We start from the raw sequence: 20,651 nt of genomic DNA, 5'->3' as shown, positions 1-20,651 counted from the left end.
AGAATACAGATTGATGAATAATTCCTATTATGCTCTAGGAAAATAAATATTTAAAGCATGGAACTTTTAACTTTGTTATATAAAGTATTTAAATGTTTCTCATTTGGTTCCATGCATTTTTGAGAATGATAAATACACGTATATATTTCTAAAAGTGCTCTCTGTCCAACTCATCCTTCCATATAAAATAAATGAATATCCAAATACTGTCAACCTCAAACTCATATATTGGTAGTTTTATTTCAGCTTTTATGTTGACTAATTTTTGTTGAGATAATTCACGTACCATTAAATAGTTTGGCAGTTTCTCAAAATATTAACTTTGACAAGCATTATCATCCGAGCAATATTGTCTTTCAGTCCATAAACATGGGATATTTTTCTACTTATTTAAACCTTAGTTCTTTCAACAGTGTTTTATCATTTTTAGTGCAGAAGACTTGCACTTCTTTTGTTAAATTTATTCCTTTATATTTAATTTTTATGCTATTATCAATGTAATTGTTTAATTTCATTTCAAATCATTCACTCATTGCTAGCATACAGATGATCTACAATTAAATTCTGTATGCAGATCTTATATCCTGCAACCACAGTGAATTCTTTTATAACAGTTTGGTGTTTTTGTTTTCTTGAGGATTCACTTGGATTTTCTGTATACAGATGATGTCATCTGGGAATATAGAAAGTTTTACTTCTTTCACATGAAAAGACTACACTAAAAAATAAAAATCACATGTACTATATAAATCTTCTAATTTTCTTTAAAATCCTCAAAGAAGAAGAGTAAAACATTTTTGGTTTAATATAGAATATCATTTTGCTGCCAGGAAAAAAATCCATAGAGAGTAATCTGGTATTAATGCAAAAATCAATTACTTTTTCTTTTAAAGTATGTATTTGTTGCTGTTCAGTCGCTCAGTCATGTCTTGACGCTTTGCAACTCCATGGACTGCAGCACGCCAAGCTTCCCTGTCCTTCACCATCTCCCAGAGCTTGCTCAAACTCATGTCCATTGAGTTGGTGATGCCATCCAACCATCTTGTCCTCTCTCGTTCCTTTCTGTTCCTGCCTTCAGTCTTTCTCAGCATCAGGGTCTTTTTCAGTGAGTCAGCTCTTCACATCAGGTGACTTCACATCAAGTATTGGAGCTTCAGCATCAGTACTTCCAATGAATATTCAGGACTGATTTCCTTTAGGATGGACTGGTTTGAACTCCTTGCAGTCCAAGGGACTCTCAAGAGTGTTCTCCAACACCACAGTTCAAAAGCATCAATTCTTCAACGCTCAGCTTTCTTTATGGTCCAACTCTCACAGTAGTGAACTTCCTTACAAAAATTCTACCACTCTGATCTACTCTAGTGTTCATAATGCATAACAAAATCTGAGACCATCCAGTTTCAAACTGGTTATAAAAATGGACATTTAGTAAATAACTACAAAATAGAAACTCTTACTTCAACAGTTTGAAAGTTTTTAAATACCAAGAAAAAGACTAGGTATTCCGCTAAGGTTCCCACATAGCTTTCTTCATGAAAGCCACTTTAACTTAACACAATCTTATTTTTAAGTCAGGGAAACAGTAAAAATTTAATTGATTATATGGTCGTGGTATAATTTATAGCAAAAGGGCACAAAGCCATATATATAAGGATTATTCAATTTTTCACTTGCAGGACTGAACTTAATTTTTGTCCATAAAAGCTAGAGGGCATGTTTATTTTCCTAAAGAATACATATAAATTAAAGACAATACCCCATAGTTACCTCTTTAACAAGGTGATTAACAGACTGCTGCCCACCTCCAGAGCCCCAAACACTGTCTTTGCGCTTTCCACCTTTAGACATACTCAAAAGCACAGTAGCCTTGTCCAGAGCAGCTCTACAAAAACAAACAAAAACAGTTAATTTTGACATATGAACACTGTTGAGATTGACTAAATTATGGATAAAGTCCGGGGAAGAGGTAGGGCTATATACACTAAAAGCTTTTGCATTATAACATAAAAGCAACCTAAAGTTAAGAAGTCTCTCAAACTATTTTTCAAAATAAAAAGCTGGAGGAAAAAGGTTGTTTTTCATATTAATATTCTCTCACACACTTATTTCCATTTCCCAGTCAACAGAACTCTAATGTTATTACAAAATAATTGATCTACACTGAGAAGGAACATTTCACCTAAAATGAATTTCTGTATATATTCATACTTTCCCACCAAGGCAACCATTACACTATGACCTGAAATAGTTCCAGAAAATTAGTATCTATACCTATGAAAACCTAAGACATGGCTAAGTCCAAATCTAAGTTCTAGGAAGTTATGAAAAATTACAGAGCATAATTCCCAAATAACACATTTAGCTTATAGTTATGCTAAAGAACAAAAGTAAGAAACAATATTTCCTAAGATTTCCATAGCAAATAAATATAAAATTGAAAATATGGCTCTTTTGTTAATGTTGTCCATCTTATTAGAAGATTAAATAATTACAGAATATTAAAACCTGAAGGGACCTTAAAGAACATTCTAAGTCCCATCCTTTCCTTTTATAAATATAGAAACTGAGGCAGAAAGAAAAGTAGCTTGACATAAAGGTAGGTAATAGTTTAGCTAAAACTCTGCATATAATATAGATGCAGAAATATATAATGCAGAACTTCTGCATTATAATACTATCTTCTTTCTGTTCTATTGTATCAAGAAACTCTCAATTTTAATTACACATAAATGACAAATAGATATCCACAATGTCTGATTAATTCCAGTGTCATTTCAACAGAATCCTGCAGAACTTTCCCCTATTTTGAAAGTTCTAAGTAGAAAAATTAATTTACTTACCTAGCCTGTACACAATCTACAGTTCCTTTGTAACTGTCAATATAGGTATTACATAATATTCCATCTCCAACAGCTCTAGCAATAAACTGGCCCACCAACTATAATAAGGGGGGAAAAAAAGAGCCATATAAAAAATCTAAAACCTTTATAGGACACAATTTCTAAATACATAAATGATGAAGACTGGTTGAACTACACAGTCAATACCTAAGACATGCTGGAATATTCAGAAAACATCATTTAGCACCTACTAGTTATGCTTGGCATACACTCCCCACATCTTAACCTTCAATTTAAGTGCTGTGAGGCATAAAACATCTGTTTTCCTCACGACTGAATCCCCGACCTTGCACACTGCCTGAAGCATAGCATACATGATCAAAAATATTTGCCAAGTCAGTGACTTAACAGTCAAGAGAAACCACTCTTCTGGGGGGAAAAAAAACTTGGACTATGGTCTCTCAAAAACCTGTTTGAATAAGAGAGTTTATCTGAGGGGGTAAAAGTGTGTAGAAATATTTACATGAAAGCATGTTCACAGCATTATTTCTTATAACACTGGAAACAACTGAGTGTCTAAAAGTAATTTTGGGTTAAACGGTATATATGTAAGATGGGTACACTATATGGACAAATATATTTACCGCATTTTTATGAGTATAAGAAAAATCAAGTTTACAAAGTAGCATATACACCATGATTCCACTTTTTATTAAAACCAAAAAGGTAAGGATATATAAAAATTATACATTGACATATATCCACAAAAAGTAGAATGGAAGATTTAATACCAAAATGCTAACAGTTAACAGTGGCTATTTTTGCTCGCCTTTCTTTCTTTTGGCTTTTCCTTATTTTCCAAAATTTCTATAATGACTATTGTGTACAGTTTCTTTTTTTAAGTATTGGTACTGGTATAAAAAAAAAGTTCATGTTTGAATCACAGTTCAATACTAGCACAGACTACTTACTGTCTGTCACAGGAAAGAAAACAGAAACAGCATTTAAGTTAACCTACCTATACTCTATTCCTAAATTAATGTTTAAGTAAAGTGCTCCTACCTTGCTTTAAAACTTTGGTCAGGTAAATAGCAACGATTTCACACGTTTTCAATTTCAAACCAGAAAGTCATATTATAGTGTCAGCATGTATTAAATCTAATAAAAGTAAAAGGCTTTGAGGACAGAATCTAAACAAAAGCATACATAAGTCATGAATTTTCTAATTATCTCCCTACAAAGCTATAAAAGGGAACAATCTTATTTATGATTATTTTCATAACATTAGTGAAGCAAACTCAATCCTCAATTACAACAATCTACATTTTTAAAAGATCCTAGGTCATGAAACAGCTCAAGTACATGTAATAAAGAATATAGAGACAGCAAAAAAAAAAAAATAATGACCAAAAAACTAGAGACCATGGTGGAGAAAGTAGGATATAAAATTACAGTGATGAGAACTACACTGGGGGAATGGAAAGAGCTAAGGAAAAATACATTAAAATATTAGAGCACTATTGTTGTGTGATAGGGAATATGGGCCAGTTTTTCCCTCTTTCGTCTAATAAAACTTCCTAGGAGCAGGTATTAGTTCTATAAATCCAAGCAAAGCAGACGGAGAATGAACAAAAAGAAGAATGAACACAAAGAAGAATTTTACAAACCTGTGGTGCTCTAGGAGTATCCAGTGCTAATTCAGGTAGGTCTTTCAACAATTTATCAAATGATTTTTCTACATCATTTGTGCTCATTACTGTCCCACAAAGATCGGAAAGAAGCTTAGACGTCATTTCTCTGTGACTGGCTTTTCCCTCCAATGCCAAGGACACTGCCAACACTGGTACTCCACTTTTCATTTCTCCAAGATTTAAATCTCTTAGCATTTCCTACTCCAAAAAAAAAAAGAAAAAGAAGTATGTCACTGCCTATAGTTTAATTTTATTTTGGAAAAAAAATCAAAACTTTATCCATGTATCCTCTCTCCTTGTTTCGAAATAATCAGAGAAGCAGTCATATTTGGGGGAATAAGTTTTTATTACTTAATTCAAAAAACCAACTCTTTTGAGGAGGTATTATCATATTCACCCTATCCCAAGCACAGAAAAATGGAAGTATTTGCTGAAGATTCCCAGAGGAGTGACCAAGTATGAAGCAGAATATAGGCAGTATGACCAAAGAAGCTACGTTGTAACTCAGTTACATACAGTGATGACTAATAACAAGGATACCAGTTAGGTTACTCAGAGTAACCAGTTAGTTACTGATAGTTACTCTGAGTGGCCTAACTGGTGTCCTTGTTAATAGTCTCTCCCCACTCCATTTCATCTTCCTGGGCTGCACCTGAACAATTCATTGACTTTAAACATGACACTCCTTCCTGGAAAACTCCTTCCAGGACTACTCCTTCCCGGAAAACCTGCTTCGACCATCTTAGCCTGGCAAATGCCTAACTATCCTCAGATGGTTCCAGATAATCTATCACCCTCCATCTTATGCTTCCATAACACTCACCTCACAGTACTACTCAGTTAATAAACTGAGTATACTGCTGGTCCCATGCTACGTAGGTAACAAGATTTCAAGTCCCTACCCTCATGGGACTTTGGTAAACTTTTCCTCTATAACATTCTAATAATCTGTGCATGTATCATTTCCTTCACTTGACTGAGCTTCAAAAGGGCAGGAATTACCATTATAAATAACTCCACATGGTATCCACTGATCAAATATTTGTTTTATATTCAAATACTACAAAAATGCAAAGCTATCAAACCTCATATTATGAGACAAACCAAGAAAGCCCAGTCTGAATTAAAAGAATCTAAATCATAAGTCTTCTACAGATACAATTTTATTACTTTGTCAATAATACTAAACTACTAAACGAGAGCAACAATTTTATTTTACCCTTCTAGATTTACTCTATGAACAATTCAAAATAGGGCAAATGTCCTCATGCAAATTATGCTTCAAAAACACATTTGTTCTCTTGATTTTTGTATGCATTCTTTTCTAAATCTTTGTTTACATTTGTGTTCATTTTTGGACAAAGTACAAGGATAAATTTTATTCTAGTCCTAAGTATTGAAATGAATATCAAAGAAAGTGGAACTGAAGTATTTTTAACTGAGATCCCTGAGGTTTTAGGTCCATAAATGCCTTGAAATTGTTAAAATTATATTTTAAATACTATCAATTATGGAAATGTTATAATTACAACAATTATTAAAATATTGTGTTGTGCTGTTTTTCAGAGAAGGAAATGGCACATAGTCCTCATCAGATTGCAAACAGGTTAAGAATGGTAAATAAAATTTTATTCCATTTCTTAGTTAAAACTTCATTTACAAATTAAAAAATGCTTAGTCTTTTCCAGTGATCCAAAATCCTCCTGGATATGATGTTTTGCTTTAACAGTGTGTGTTCTCCCATATTAAACAAGTTACACTTGCAACTTTAAACCTACCGCAACTTCATTAGTATCTCCATGCTCAAAATATTCCTGTATAATCGGTGTCAGAGTCTTTTCAAATGCCATTTCATCCAAAGGCAAAACTACAGTTTCATAAACACAGTTCTCCTGGCAAGGGAAGAGGCAGAGTGTTATAAATTAAAGAACACAATATTCAGATAAATTGAAATTGTTTCATAGTTTTGTACTCCAACTGCTTAGTAATACCTATTTGGAACAAGAAAAAAACATGCTACATGCTTTGATCACTTACATAATATAAAAACAGAAATCTATGTCACTGTTCTTTTATAAAATCTGAATATAATAAATCAAAATATAGATCAGAACCACTAACCACAGCAAATATATGACTTGCTCCTGATCCCCCATAGCTTGTTTATTTTTTCTCTCTCCCAAAAAACCAATAATACTTCAGTGACCAAAAAACTTTATGATGGCTTTCTATTATATCCAGTATTTTCATTAAAGTGTCATTTAAAAAAAAAACAGCAGGAACCAAAGACTTTATGATTAGTACCACAAAATAAAAGCCTTCATGAGTCCAGAAAATCTCTAAGAAAAAGCACTATTCAACTGAAATTTCAAAACAAATAAGAAGTCCAATAATCTTCTAACCCTGTCCTCTGCAAAAAACAGTCCTGAAGTGTTTGCCTGCAACATGTGACTGGCTTCATCTAACAACAAATACCTTCAAGTTTATACATTAAAATTAGAATATTTAGCAAACATTTTATAGTACTTGAATCCTACTGGTTTTAAAACATTTTTTTCAAAAAAAAAAAAAAAAAATTTTTTTCATGTTCTCTTAGAAATATTTCCATATCCAAATATTAAATTAAAAAACCAAGTGAAAATTACACATACATTACTCAGTTAACTTGGTTTTCTAATCCAAAATTAACCTAATAGTCCGAAAGTACTGAATATACATACGATTTAGATATATATACGAATGGGTGTAATGTGTACACACATATATACACACTCATATACATATTATATAATCATGCAGATAATCACACATATAAATAAAATTATATGTATATGAATAGTACAAATATAGAATACATGATTTGACCAATATATGAGTATGTTACAAACATGAGGTCAAAAAAGTCTGTAAGTCTTTTAAATACGTATCACAAGAAGTATCAGCCTTATACCTGGTCATCGTCATAGTTGGGGTCTCTCACATCTACCTCCTCCACATCATACACCTGTCCAGGTGTGCCCCAGACACCTTTGCCTCCAGCACCACCTGAAAAGTTTAGAATTGAGAAAGGAAACAGCATAATGTCCACAGTTCATAAATTTTAATTGAAATCTGAAATAGTTCTAGACGTTCAGGTGTTAATTAAGGAGCAGTTAAAAAACTGTATTTTAATTTTTATGCCAGGGTTTTTTTTTGCCAGTTGAGAATTATACGGTAAACTTTTTATTCAGATTATTGCTTTTTCAGTAATGATTAGATATATTTATAACCTAGTTCCAAAAAACCAAGTTGAAACAGCTCACAAAGTTAAAAAGGCAGATGCTTTAAAATAAAAGTAAAAAACAAACAAACAAACAAAAACAGCTGTAGCGGTAACCTCAAGGCAGCTGATAACAACTGGGCTCTAAATTCTGACATTTCTTGGGAACAACAAAAAGAAATACGCTGATTCAGTTAAGGGATGACATAGAAAACTCAACAACAGAGAAATTATTCAACAAAGTATGGTGACCACCATAACTGTTTTAAAGTCAAATTCTCTTTAGATATTCACGTGTGTGTGCTCAGTCGTGTCCGACTGCAACCCTCTAAACCCACCAGAAACAAATACTTTACAGTCAGAAATATATTACAAATAACTGATTTCTATTTAAGCATTAACCAAACTAATCATTTCTATTTTTCTACCAACAAATAGATCAGCAGAAGTTGAACAATTCCAACTTTCCAAGTTGCTTTACTAAATAAATGTATTGAAATGTTTTTATAAGGCTCAATATATTGCAATATTTTAAAAGAACTTTATCACCCATGGGGAAGGGGGGCGTTATTTACACATTGAGTATAATTCTTACCACCAGAGCAAAACCAAATCTGGTAGTTAGGTTTCATTCTGATCCAGGCAATGGTTGCAGAGTCATTCAACAACAATTTTTGACAAGGCACAAAAACTTTACGAGAATCCTAGGCCATAATTTGATGCTTCCACCATTTAGATGCAAGTGAAATCTCCAAACTGCATCAAAATTCTACCACAGAGGCTAACAAGACCCCTCAATTCAACAATTATGTAAGTACCTACCTCGCGAGTCACTACTCCAGGCCCTGGAGATACATCAGTACCCAAAATAAATAGAACTAAAAAGAACTTAGAACCAGATCTACAAAATTATTAAAATTCTGACCCTGATATTACCAGTCAAATTGTATTTATCATGTATTCTTAACAAGACATAATTAATTAGATTCATTAGATAATAGGTATGATGAATTTCTGACCCTACTTCTTTCAAGCAGAATTAGAGAATACGTGCACAAGTCATAACTGTGAAAAGCACTGGTGTATATTTTGCTGGAAATATGAGACCAAGTTCTGCTTAAGAGAGCTAAACCTAAACAAACAAGCAAAAAGGCTCAATTTAAAGAGTGGGGTAATTCTTGGATTATTACTATGTAAAAATACATACAAACCATAAAGCCTTATATTATCATTGTTTAAATTCCTCTCATTCTTAGAACAAGAAATTGCAGTACAAGAATCAGAAAGCATCTCTTCCTTTTATTTCTTTGTGTAAGATATATACCAACCTTTCTTTGGTAATCCCCGTCCTTTCCCAGATCTGGATCGCCTATCCAGCAACCTTCCCTTTGGACTGGTTGGTGCAGATACTCCACATCTAAGGCCTTCACTTCCATTATCACTGACGGAATCACCTCTGCCGGAGTCCCGGGATGAGTTTTTCCGCAGCCGCCTTTTTGCCCTGGCATTAATCCTAGCTTCATTAATGGAAGACGCCGAAATCCAATTTCCATTTATCTCATTCTTTATTTCCTCAGTCCCAGCATTTTCTTCATCACCAGAAAAGAGAGAGTCACTTAAATTATCTGGGTCTTAAAAACAAAATGAAGGAAAAAAGGAAATCTAAGTAAGCATTTTAACTGTCTATTGCTATACCAGCTATAGTCATGTTAGATTAGGTTGAATCATATGAAATTATCATTTTTATATGTAGCAGTCACATATTGCCAATTTCATAGGCTCAATCTAATAAATGACAACTAACCAACAGTTAGAACCAGACACGTAAAATGGACTGGCTCAAAACTGGAGGAGTACATCAAGAGTGTATATTGTCACCCTGCTTATTTAACATCATGCAAAATGCCAGGCACAAGCTAGAATCAAGACTGCAGGGAAAAATTATCAATAACCTCAGATATGCAGATGATGCCACCCTTATGGCAAAAATCAAGAGGAACTAAAGAGCTGGCTTAAAACTCAACATTCAAAAAAATAATTTCATGGCATCCAGTCTCATCACTTCATGGCAAATACATGGGGAAACAATGGAAACAGTGACAGACTTTATTTTCTTGGGCTCCAAAATCACTGTGGACACTGACTACAGCCATAAAAGATGCTTGCTCCTTCGAAGAAAAGCTTCTTGACAAACCAAGACAGTGTATTAAAAAGCAGAGACACTGCTGACAAAGGTCTTCTAGTCAAAGATATGCCTTTTCCAGTGGTCATGTATGGATGTGAGAGTCTGACCATAAAGAAAGCTGAGTGCCGAAGAATTGATGCTTTTGAACTATGGTACTGGAGAAGACTCTTGAGAGCCCTTGGACTGCAAGCAGGTCAAACCAGTCAATCCTAAAGGAAATCGGTCCTGAATATTCATTGGAAGGACTAGATGCTGAAGCTGAAGCTCCAATACTCTAGCCACCTGATGAGAAGAGCCTACTCACTGGAAAAGACCCTGATGCTGGGAAAGACTGAAGGCAGGAGAAGGGGACAACAGAGGACGAGATGGTTAGATGGCACCACCGACTTGATGGACATGAGTTAGACTAAACTCCGGGAGTTGTTGATGGAAAGGGAAGCCTGGCGTGCTACAGTCCATGGGGCTGCAAAGAGTTGGACACAACTGACTGACTGAGCTGAACTGAACTGAACCAGGATTTTCTTCACAGTATCATGGAAAGTAAACTAAGGCATTGAATGTTAATGAACAATGTTTACAGAAAGTGTGTTATCTCATGTGTTTATATCATAAAACCTGTGTTAATATAAACACAAACATAAAACCTTTGAAACTTGTATGAGTTAAGACAGTCAAGCAGCTAGAGATAGAAACAAAAGACTAAGGCTCTTGAGGGAAGGGAGATAAACTTTTACAGAATGCCTATTATTTACCAAGCTCTAGGCTGGGCATTTTGTCACTTACCCATAAGTTAGAGAGCTATTTATTGCATCATTTATACAGACAAGGAAACTAAAGATAAGAGTATTTAAATAAATTGCCAAACATCTCATGATTAATTATGGACACTTAGAAAATGCTACTAATCCAAAGAGGTTGAAAGGCATTTGGCAAATAAGTGATCATTTGTGATTACTGAGCCAAACTGCTGATTCATCACTGCTTTCAAAGCCATTATCTCAAAATTCTAATTCATTTCTCCAAATCTGACTCACATTTACTTACCACTCTCTGAATATCTTCTAGCCTATATAAAATTTGCACATTATTCTCTGAAAGACAGCAATGCATCCACAGTTCCCAATGGTCTTCTGTTTAAAATGTCATCCTCTCTGCTTTTTCCAGTTACCAAAGTCCTTTAGGACATACTTTAGGTCTTACTTCCTCCATGAAAACTTTTCTAACAATTTTAGGCACAGTAACACTCACATACTGCACATTTACCACCTCACGAAATCACTTTATTTTTATATACCAGTCGTGCTTTTCCAAATAAGTCATAAGGCTCAAAAGAGGAACCATGTCTATACTGTATATTTTTGTAACTGCAGCACCTAGCAGAGTATCCTTCATGCTATCTACTCTAATGTCAATGGGGATCAAATGACATGGAAACAACTGGCTTTACTCTGAAAACTTTTCAAGGCTCAGAAAGCTAGTGAATTAGTTACCCCTGGGCCTGAGTTTTGCTCATTATGGCTAACTCAACTCAGAGCTGAATCCCTTTTCAAAGGTCTTGCTAGGTTGCCTCAGTCATGTCCAACTCTTTGTGACCCTAGGGACTGTAGCCTGCCAAGACTCCTCTGTCCATGGGATTCTCCAGGCAAGAATACTGGAGTGGGTTACCACAGGAGATCTTCTCAAGCCAAGGATTGAACCTGTGTCTCTTATGTCTTCCTGCATTGTCTCCTATATTGACAGGCAGGTTCTTTACCACTAGTGCCACCTGGAAAGCCCTTCAAATGTCTTCAGTTGCATCCAACTCTTTGCGACCCCATGGACTGCAGCACGCCAGGCCTCCCTGTCCATCACCAACTCCTGAAGCTTGCTTAAATGTCTTAAGAAATTCCGAAGTGTAACTAAGATGTGTCAAATCTATATGCACGGTCTTTCAAATGTTTAAGGTAGAAACTAAGGATTTTTTAAATCATCCTATAAAGAACCATAGGTGTGTTAAAATCTTTACAATTCTTGAAAAAAAGTATAACAGGCACAAATCCTGTAGTAATCACAAAACAAAAACATTAAGAAGCACCAAACGACTTGAGCAGTCTCATAAATAGTCTCCTGCCCTGAATCCTCAAACCATTCTCCAAACTGCATGGAGACTGATCTTCTTCCACTGATAATCCTTTGAAGGTATTCCTATTGGGTCGAAATAAAGTGTAAACTCATTACCTTGTAATGTTAGGTCCTTTTTGATCCTGTCCCAATCACTGGAATAGCTGCTGACCACTCCCACATTCAAATGGTCAGAGCTCAGATTTGATATCATAGGTAGATATGGCATAATTTGTTTGCAGAGGAATACTGAATATCTTATAAAAAATAGAAAGTGTCAAGAGACCAGCTAAGAAAATGTTGCTGTATTCAGTCACGAACTAACTGAAAAGGGCAAGGGTAATAACTCCGAGATAAATAAAAAGGTTAACCCTTTTAAAGACAAAATAAAGGGCTTTCAAAGAGAATTAAAAAAATAAACAGTATTTCAAAAGTTTAGACTAGGAAAGGAAGCCAGTGCTAGGAGGGTCACTTTGGGACATCATCATAACCACCAGACCTAAACTACTAAGACTGTTAGTGGTAAAAGTAGCAGTAGCCATAGTAGTTGTATACTTCTTCTATCATTACCATCAGTATTGTACCTACTACATAGCAGGTCACAAGTACTTTACCTACATGGTCTATAATTCAAACAAAGTTCTACAATGAAACTGTTTATCCTCATTTTCCAGAAAGATGTTTCATAGAAAAGTTACAAACTTAAGAAGGACTGCGGATAAGATTCAAACTCACATTGAATCTTAGATGACTGTTAACTATAGAAAATATCAAGCTAGAATGCAACAAAGTGGTGACAGCTAAAGAAACAGGGAATGAGGGAATACAAAGAAGAAAAAAGAATAAGAGGAAGAAGGAAAGATCATAGATTAGACAAGCTAGATGGTGTTTCACATAAGAATGGATGACCGAAGCAAACATTAAACACCTATCTCTAACATATTGCTTTCATTATTCAACAATCAAGGTGAGCCACCAAACTCAACCAGAAGATAAAGGCCTCTCTTAGAAGTATAACAATGCATTAAAATGTCCCTCAGAGTACTAAAGTATTCAATTTAATCATATTTCCTACACTTGAGTTTCTTCAACTATTTTAATATCCTTTCAAATATACATTTATGTATCTTGAGCAGTAGATATATCTAGGTATATTTATATATTAGGTATTATAATTTTAACCCATTTTTACATCAATTGCTCTTTTATATTTTGCTATATACTTACCTATTCCCTGGTGGCTCAGAGGTTAAAGCGTCTGCCTCCAATGTGGGAGACCAGGGTTCGATCCCTGGGTCGGGAAGATCCCCTGGAGAAGGAAATGGTAACCCACTCCAGTACTCTTGCCTGGAGAATCCCATGGAGGGAGGAGCCTGGTAGGCTACAGTCCACGGGGCCGCAAAGAGTCAGACACGACTGAGAGATTTCACTTCACTACCTAAGTTTTGGGGTTCTATAACCAAGAAAAAGAAATGCAAAAAAGCAAAATGGCTGTCTGAAGAGGCCTTACAAATAGCTATGAAAAGAAGAGAAGCAAAAAGCAAAGGAGAAAAGGAAAGATATACCCATTTGAATGCAGAGTTCCAAAGAATAGCAAGGAGAGATAAGAAAGCCTTCCTCAGCAATCAATGAAAAGAAATAGAGGAAAACAACAGAATGGGAAAGACTAGAGATCTCATCAAGAAAATCAGAGATACCAAGGGAACATTTTATGCAAAGATGGGCTCAATAAAGGGCAGAAATGGTAGGGACCTAACAGAAGCAGAGGATATTAAGAAGAGGTGGCAAGAATACACAGAAGAACTGTACAAAAAAGATCTTCACGACCCAGATAATCACGATGGTGTGATCACTTACCTAGAGCCAGACATCCTGGAATGTGAAGTCAAGTGGGCCTTAGGAAGTATCACTACAAACAAAGCTAGTGGAGGTGATGGAATTCCAGTTGAGCTATTTCAAATCCTAAAAGATGATGCTGTAAAAGTGCTGCACTCAATACGCCAGCAAATTTGGAAAACTCAGCAGTGGCCACAGGACTGGAAAAGGTCAGTTTTCATTCCAATCGCAAAAAAAGGCAATGCCAAAGAATGCTCCAACTACCACACAATTGTACTCATCTCACATGCTAGTAAAGTAATGCTCAAAATTCTCCCAGCCAGGCTTCAGCAATATGTGAACCGTGAACTTTCAGATGTTCAAGCTGGTTTTAGAAATGGGGTCACAAAAGAGTCAGACACGACTGAACGACTGAACTGAACCACTATTGATCTGACTTTAAGAAAACCGAAGTTTAAAAGATAAAAAAAACCTTGAGTACAGAATGTGGTGACTTCAAAGTCATTTTCTACTGTGTACTAAATTCTTCTTTCTGAATTCTCTAACATCTCAATAACCAACCCAACATACATTACACCACAGTACCAGACAATCACACTTTCAATTACTAGTCCACTGAATTATGTTATTATATTTAACAATATAAGCACATTTTCATTTGTGATATGCATAATACATGCTATGGGCATGACACACATGCACAGTATCTCACTTAATCCCAGTAACAAACCTTTAAAGTGGGTTATTTACAATTCCAGCTTTACATATGAATAAACTGAAGGTCAAAGCACATAACCTACTTCCCCAAAGTAACATAGCTGGTAAAAGTAGAAGCTGGAATTAATACACTAGTCTAACATGGACTGTTACAGGTTAAATTGAATGCAAAAGCCTGTCTAAGGCACATCCAAGTAGTGAAGTATTTAAGAAGTACTGAGCAGAGACATCAAGAACAAAGTCAGAAATAGAACTTGTTACAATTAGAAAACAGTATAAAAGAGCTGTGCTATCTAATAAATAATGCAAGTCAAAGATGTAATTTTAAGTTTCCTAATATTCCTATTAAAAACTAAAAAGGAACAACTGAAATTTATTTTAATATATTTTATTTAATGTAATAGATCCATTTTATCATTTCAACATGTAACCAATAGAAAAAGTTTTACACCTACAATACATCTGAATTCAGACATGTCCCAGTTTAAGAGCTGAGTAGTCATATGTAGCTATTGGCTATCATACTAGACAATACAGAGAAGAAACAATTATCCATCTGTGAAATATATTCTTAAATTTTATCATTACTATTCCCGCCTCAATGAAGCAGGGACATAAGACCCATTTATAATGCTAAAAAACAAGTATTCATAGAGACATTATATATAGCAGCACCAAAATAATCATTAATTATTGTAGTAATTTTTTTCAACAATAATTTTCTAGCACACTTAAAATAAGAAAGAAGCTTCAACTTCAAAGTGTGAATTCAGATCACTATATAACTGGACAGAACAGTGAATCAAAATCATTGAAAAACGAAGCTATAATATTAAAAAATGAAATATGCTAAACATTCAATTCCATGGAGATTTTTTCAGTATTAATCATAAAGCAAAGAATTACCTAAAACGTACCAACATGAAAAGTTCTTGCTACTGAGAATATTTCATAATCCTAATCAGCTCTCTACAAAGATTATCCTGAAAGGTATATACACATTTTAAGTGATCTAAAGTTATTTTGGATATCTATTCTACAAAATCATTTTTACAATAATGTACTACTGAAGCATCATGGGAAATTGAGGAAAATACAGTTAATTTATAATAAATTATTAGTTAGGAAAGATAGCAATGATACCAAGAATAGTTTATAGTATAGAAACCACTAACTAGCACATATGAAAATAGTAATGATCAGGTTCACTATTCTGCTCCCATCCACACCATAGAGTTTATTATAAATACTGAAGAATAAATGTATGAAATGTGAAAGGACACACAGAAAAATACATACAATGAATTTCATAAAAGTAAGAATCACCAACCTGATTTTTAAAATAATATGACCTGATTTCTTATAGCATGAGTTAAGATGGTTTTTAAAGTAAAGATGTTTTCATAAAATTTGGAATGGCCTAAAACTTGCTCACAGTAGTCAAGATTCAAGATAATTACTTACCTGTAGGGTTTACATTCAGTATCTGCTCATTTTCTACATCCATTGTTCCTTAATTTCACTTGCACTGATTAAATTATCAAATGGAACTCTTCCTTTGGGATGTATTTCTTTAAAAAGAAAAAAAAAAGAAAAACTTCAACGTCTTCCAAACTCACATAATTAAGGTCCATTTAATTTACTTACTCAGACCGTTTAAAAAAAAAATCACCACATAATTCCTTTTTTTTTTAAGAGTTCACTTTACTTCCCCTAATTAACATTTGGTTTCAATCTTCTTGATAAGTTTACCTGTGTCCAAAAAGATTAAAAAAAAAGTCCATATTTCTGATGTGGCAAAGCACCCCTGTAACTTGGAATTAAAAGATATATTTGCTAAACATGCTTATTTCAAGTTAAAGTAGATACACATTCCAAATTTTTTAAAAATACCAGGCCTCATAATTAATCTGCTACATCTAGATATTGAATAGTTTGTTGCCAATTAACTGTAAGAACTAATACTTTAAAATGCAAATAACACAGTTTTGGTTAAAAAAAAAAAAGACAGGATTATCTTATTTTTCACACTAAAACATATCTGAAAGCAGATAAATCTGCCATTTCATCACCGAAGCACCTATAATTACTGCTACAAAGAAATTTTTTAAATTAGTATTTTCTATGAGAGCATTATTTTTATAATCTGAAAAACTCATTCATTTTAAAAATCTTACCTATTTAAGAAAAGAGTAAGTACAATGACATTAGCACCTCAATATTTTAGATCTTGATTTCAAAATGGTTTGAATATTACTAATGCTGGAAGGCCCTAGTTGATGAAATCAGTTACCTTTTATTTAGACAATTAACTTAGCAATAAAAATCCACTGTTTGAAAAAAGACTATCAAAATACATTCTCATGAAAATTATCACCAGAAGGTGCAACCAAATACAATTTTATAATCTCTCTGGAAATATTTTTTAAATAGTGATTTACAGTACTTAAGTATCTGTTTAGAAGTAGCGTAAGTTAGATATGTCATTCAGGTCATTTATAATGATTTCACCAGCAGTGTGCCCTTTTTTAAAGATATGTGTGTTAGTCACTCAGTTGTGTCCAACTCTTTACGACCCCATAGATTGGGGCCCACCAGGCTCCTCTGTCCATGGGATTTTCCAGGCAAGGATACCAGAGTGGGTTGCCGTTTCCTTCTCCAGGGGAGCTTCCTGACCCACGGATCAAACCAGGTCTCCCGCATTGCAGGCAGACTCTTTACCATCTGGGTCACTAGGGAAGTCTAGTGACTTTTTAAAAGATATAAAATGCACAAATTAAAAAGAATGACTAATAAACAAATTACAAAAAAGCATTTAGTTTTCATGTAACATAACCTGTTGTCATTTTAGAAAAATTATATGCCTCCTGCCACTCAAAGGAAAAACTGACTTTTACATTTCTTAACATACACCATTTTAACATCTTGTAAGTTGTACAGCCCTTTCCTTCAGAAAAAGGTATTATTTTGTGAAACAAAAATGAACACATACCTTATGCTAAAATTTTAAGTTTCTTAATGTGGCATAATCCTTAGGCTACCCAGATGCTACCATATTGTTTCAGAAGTTAAGAAAATGGTGAAATCACTCTCTATTCAGAAGAAACAAAAATATGGATTGTACATAAATATCTTTCAGTATCATAACTCCTACCAACTTCAGATTTAAGGGGGAAAAAATGAACCTTAGAAATACGTAAAGATAAATGAACAATAAGAGTTCGTAAACCTAAACATTAGTGTCCTCCATAGCTGAAAATCCCAAACCTATTTCATTTTTTAGATGAATCACATGTTTTGGAAAGAGAAAATGTCACATGATACGCGTGTGAGATTTTTTAACGAGTTACATTTTAAAAATCTTCTTCAATCTTGATACAAGCATAATCTTCAAGAGGACACTTTCCACAGAACTTAGCTAATAAAGTATAACTGATGTTTAAAAAGCCCCATATAATTCAAAAACAATTTTACATGTGTTATTTCATGTACAACTCAGAACAATCTTGAGGTAGGAACTCCACTGTTCACATAACTAAACGGAATCAGAGAAAGTGCTCATTGGAAGAACCAGGATTAGAACCCTGACCTTCTAAATCCAGTTCCGTGTGCACAAGCTCAATACAAGATTTTAATAACCCACAGGAAAATTCTTCTTTAGAGTTACCAGAGAGAAGCTTATTAGAACACAGACTTCTGCTGTCATATCAAAATTTTAAATACTGCTTTTCTAACACTAAAAATAATATCTAAATTATTACACAAAAACACTCAGTTGGACAAAGAACATTATCAGGTAATGACTATAGTTTATCAAGTTTGTTTTTATTAAATAACTATAACAACAACAAAAAGCCCTGTCTGGGTCTTCTGGCAATGATTAACACATTCAAGAACTCAGGGACACTTGATAACAACACAGATGTTTTAGAATTTACAGAAGGATAAAGATAAGTCCCATGTTTTTACTGTCTTCAAAGTAATGAGCTTCCAGTTACTTAACAATCCATAAGATTTTTGCCACAAACTTAAGAAAAATGTAAAGCAAAAAAAAAAAATCTAAACTCCACATTCTTCACACAAAACTAGAAAATTTTCAATAAAGCTGTAAGTCAGACAAAATTAAAGGCTGAAATTAAACAGTTTTCATTTATCCATTGTGTTTCACAGAAACATACAGGCAGAAGCATCAATTTCCAAGACATTCCCCAAAAGACCCTCACTTTCCCATCCTACCTCCCCTAAAAAAACCTATTTCCTGAAATATACCTCATAAACCACTTTGACTGTTTTTTGAAGTTTAGGCCATATGTTAACTAGAAAAGAACTTGTATTCACTCCAGGGCTACAGTCACTGCTAACTAGCCACTTAAAATCAGCTAAAAGCACTCAACCACAATGATGCAAAAATGAGGGAAAATAGCAAAATGTCATTTATTTTTACACTTTTAGCAACTACTTTTCCTTTCTCATTATTACAACAGAAAAACCAATCAAAATAAAATTCAAAGACGCCTGCTAAGATATTAAGGAGTTTAATAAACCTATAAAAAAGGGAAGTTAAGAGCACAAATGGTGGTGGCAGTTTAGTAGCTAAGTTGTGTCCAACTCTTGCAACCCCATGAACTGTAGACTTCCAGGCTCCTCTGTCCACAGGATTTCCCAGGCAAGAATACTGGAGTGGATTGCCATTTCCTTCTCCAAGGGATCTTCCGGAGCCAGGAATCGAACCAGCATCTCCTGCACTGGCAGGCGGATTCTTCACCACTGAGCCGCCAGGAAAGCTCAAAGGCATAAATACCAATAAGTAAATTTACAACATATCTGTAGTGATCCTTTAAAAAGTGAGTGGTGAGTTCCTAAAAAGCCTTACGTTAGCAAGAATGCCAAAAGTCTAATTTAACAGTGAAAATGCAGGGAAAAACAGGCGGTGACATTCCCCCCTACCCCGAGAAAGGTGCATTTTTAGTCATTTTACTCCTCTGTCAGTATCTCACAACTGCTGGCTACGCAGTCAGTTCTCACTAGGGCCAGGGGAGACCGGCGATTTTGACTTCCGAAGGCAGTTCTAAAGCTCTTGCAAAGCAAACAAACCAAAAAAGCCTCCCCGCATACACCGCAGCATCAAATAGACAAACGCAGCAGACAGAGCACACGTTACACAGAAAGGGGGCTCCCTCCCTGCCTTTGTTTTCTCCGGGAGATTTCATTTAAACTAAACAAGCGACCCTATACCCAACCTGAGGCGCCGCGAAGTTCTCGCAGGGCCGGGGCGGCAGGCACGTGGCCGCCTCCCAGCAGCCCCTCCCGCTGCGGCCCGGCCCGCTTCCCCGCCGCGCAGGCCCGGGCTCCTGCAGACCCCAGGCCAGGCCGACCCCCGCGTGGTGCTGGACGCGGGCGGGCGGCCGGGCCCGGGCTCCGGTGGGCCGGGTCTGGGAACGCCCGGCCGCATCTTCAGAGCCGGCCACCAAGGAGACCAGGAGGGCGGGGAGGGCGCAAACCTTCCTCACAGGATTTCAGTCGGGCCAGAAACCCGCCTCCCGACGCCCACCCCCAGAGGAAAATGAAAAGTCGGCCTTCTGGGGGGCGAGGAGCCCCTCGACGGCGAGAGCCTCGCGCGCCCCGCTAAGCCTGGAGGGGGTCCAAGAGGGGGCGGGCCCGCGGCGCCACGCTCCCGGCCGGGGGCAGAAGGAGGGCACCGGGGCCGGTTCTCCGCAGCCCAGGGCGTTGGGGCGGACGCGGCTGGGCCTGCCGAACTCCAAGGAGGCGGCGGACGCCGGCCCCGCCAGCCTGACCCAGACTCGGCCGCCGCCTCCACAACCCCCCGGCCCCCTCCCCCCTCAACGAGCGGCTGCCTCTGAAGATAGGGGCTGTGGGAGAGGGCGCAGTCCTCCCGACCGCGCGAGCCGGGCCGCCGCTACTGACCCCTCAGGCCGCCGCCGTCGCCGCCGCTGTTGCTCGCCCAGGTCTCTGGTCAGCCGGCCCCGACCCCGCACCTCAGCGTCTGCCGCTGCCTCCGAGCG

At 36.1% G+C, this 20,651-nt stretch overlaps 1 protein-coding gene and 1 non-coding gene across 3 annotated transcripts in view; both read right to left on the bottom strand.

The window, feature by feature from the left end:
- Positions 1–20,651, bottom strand: part of PDCD4 (programmed cell death 4) — a 26,640-nt gene extending 5,989 nt beyond the window's left edge. The window contains 8 exon segments of one of the 2 annotated variants that reach the window (NM_001083647.1): positions 1,768–1,882; positions 2,841–2,938; positions 4,508–4,729; positions 6,310–6,423; positions 7,482–7,576; positions 9,119–9,421; positions 16,093–16,199; positions 20,554–20,651. In NM_001083647.1, the coding sequence (NP_001077116.1) occupies positions 1,768–1,882; positions 2,841–2,938; positions 4,508–4,729; positions 6,310–6,423; positions 7,482–7,576; positions 9,119–9,421; positions 16,093–16,135 (990 nt within the window). In that variant the 5' untranslated portion in view covers positions 16,136–16,199; positions 20,554–20,651. 2 annotated transcript variants of the gene reach the window in all.
- Positions 5,062–5,142, bottom strand: MIR6524 (microRNA mir-6524). Its single transcript, NR_107777.1, has one exon. It is a non-coding gene; the product is annotated as a microRNA mir-6524 (primary transcript).

This window comes from Bos taurus, chromosome 26 (assembly GCF_002263795.3).
Source record: "Bos taurus isolate L1 Dominette 01449 registration number 42190680 breed Hereford chromosome 26, ARS-UCD2.0, whole genome shotgun sequence".
Taxonomy (NCBI): Eukaryota; Metazoa; Chordata; class Mammalia; order Artiodactyla; family Bovidae; genus Bos; species Bos taurus.
Note: the sequence above shows the minus strand (reverse complement) of the source record. Positions and strands in the feature narration are given on the sequence as shown.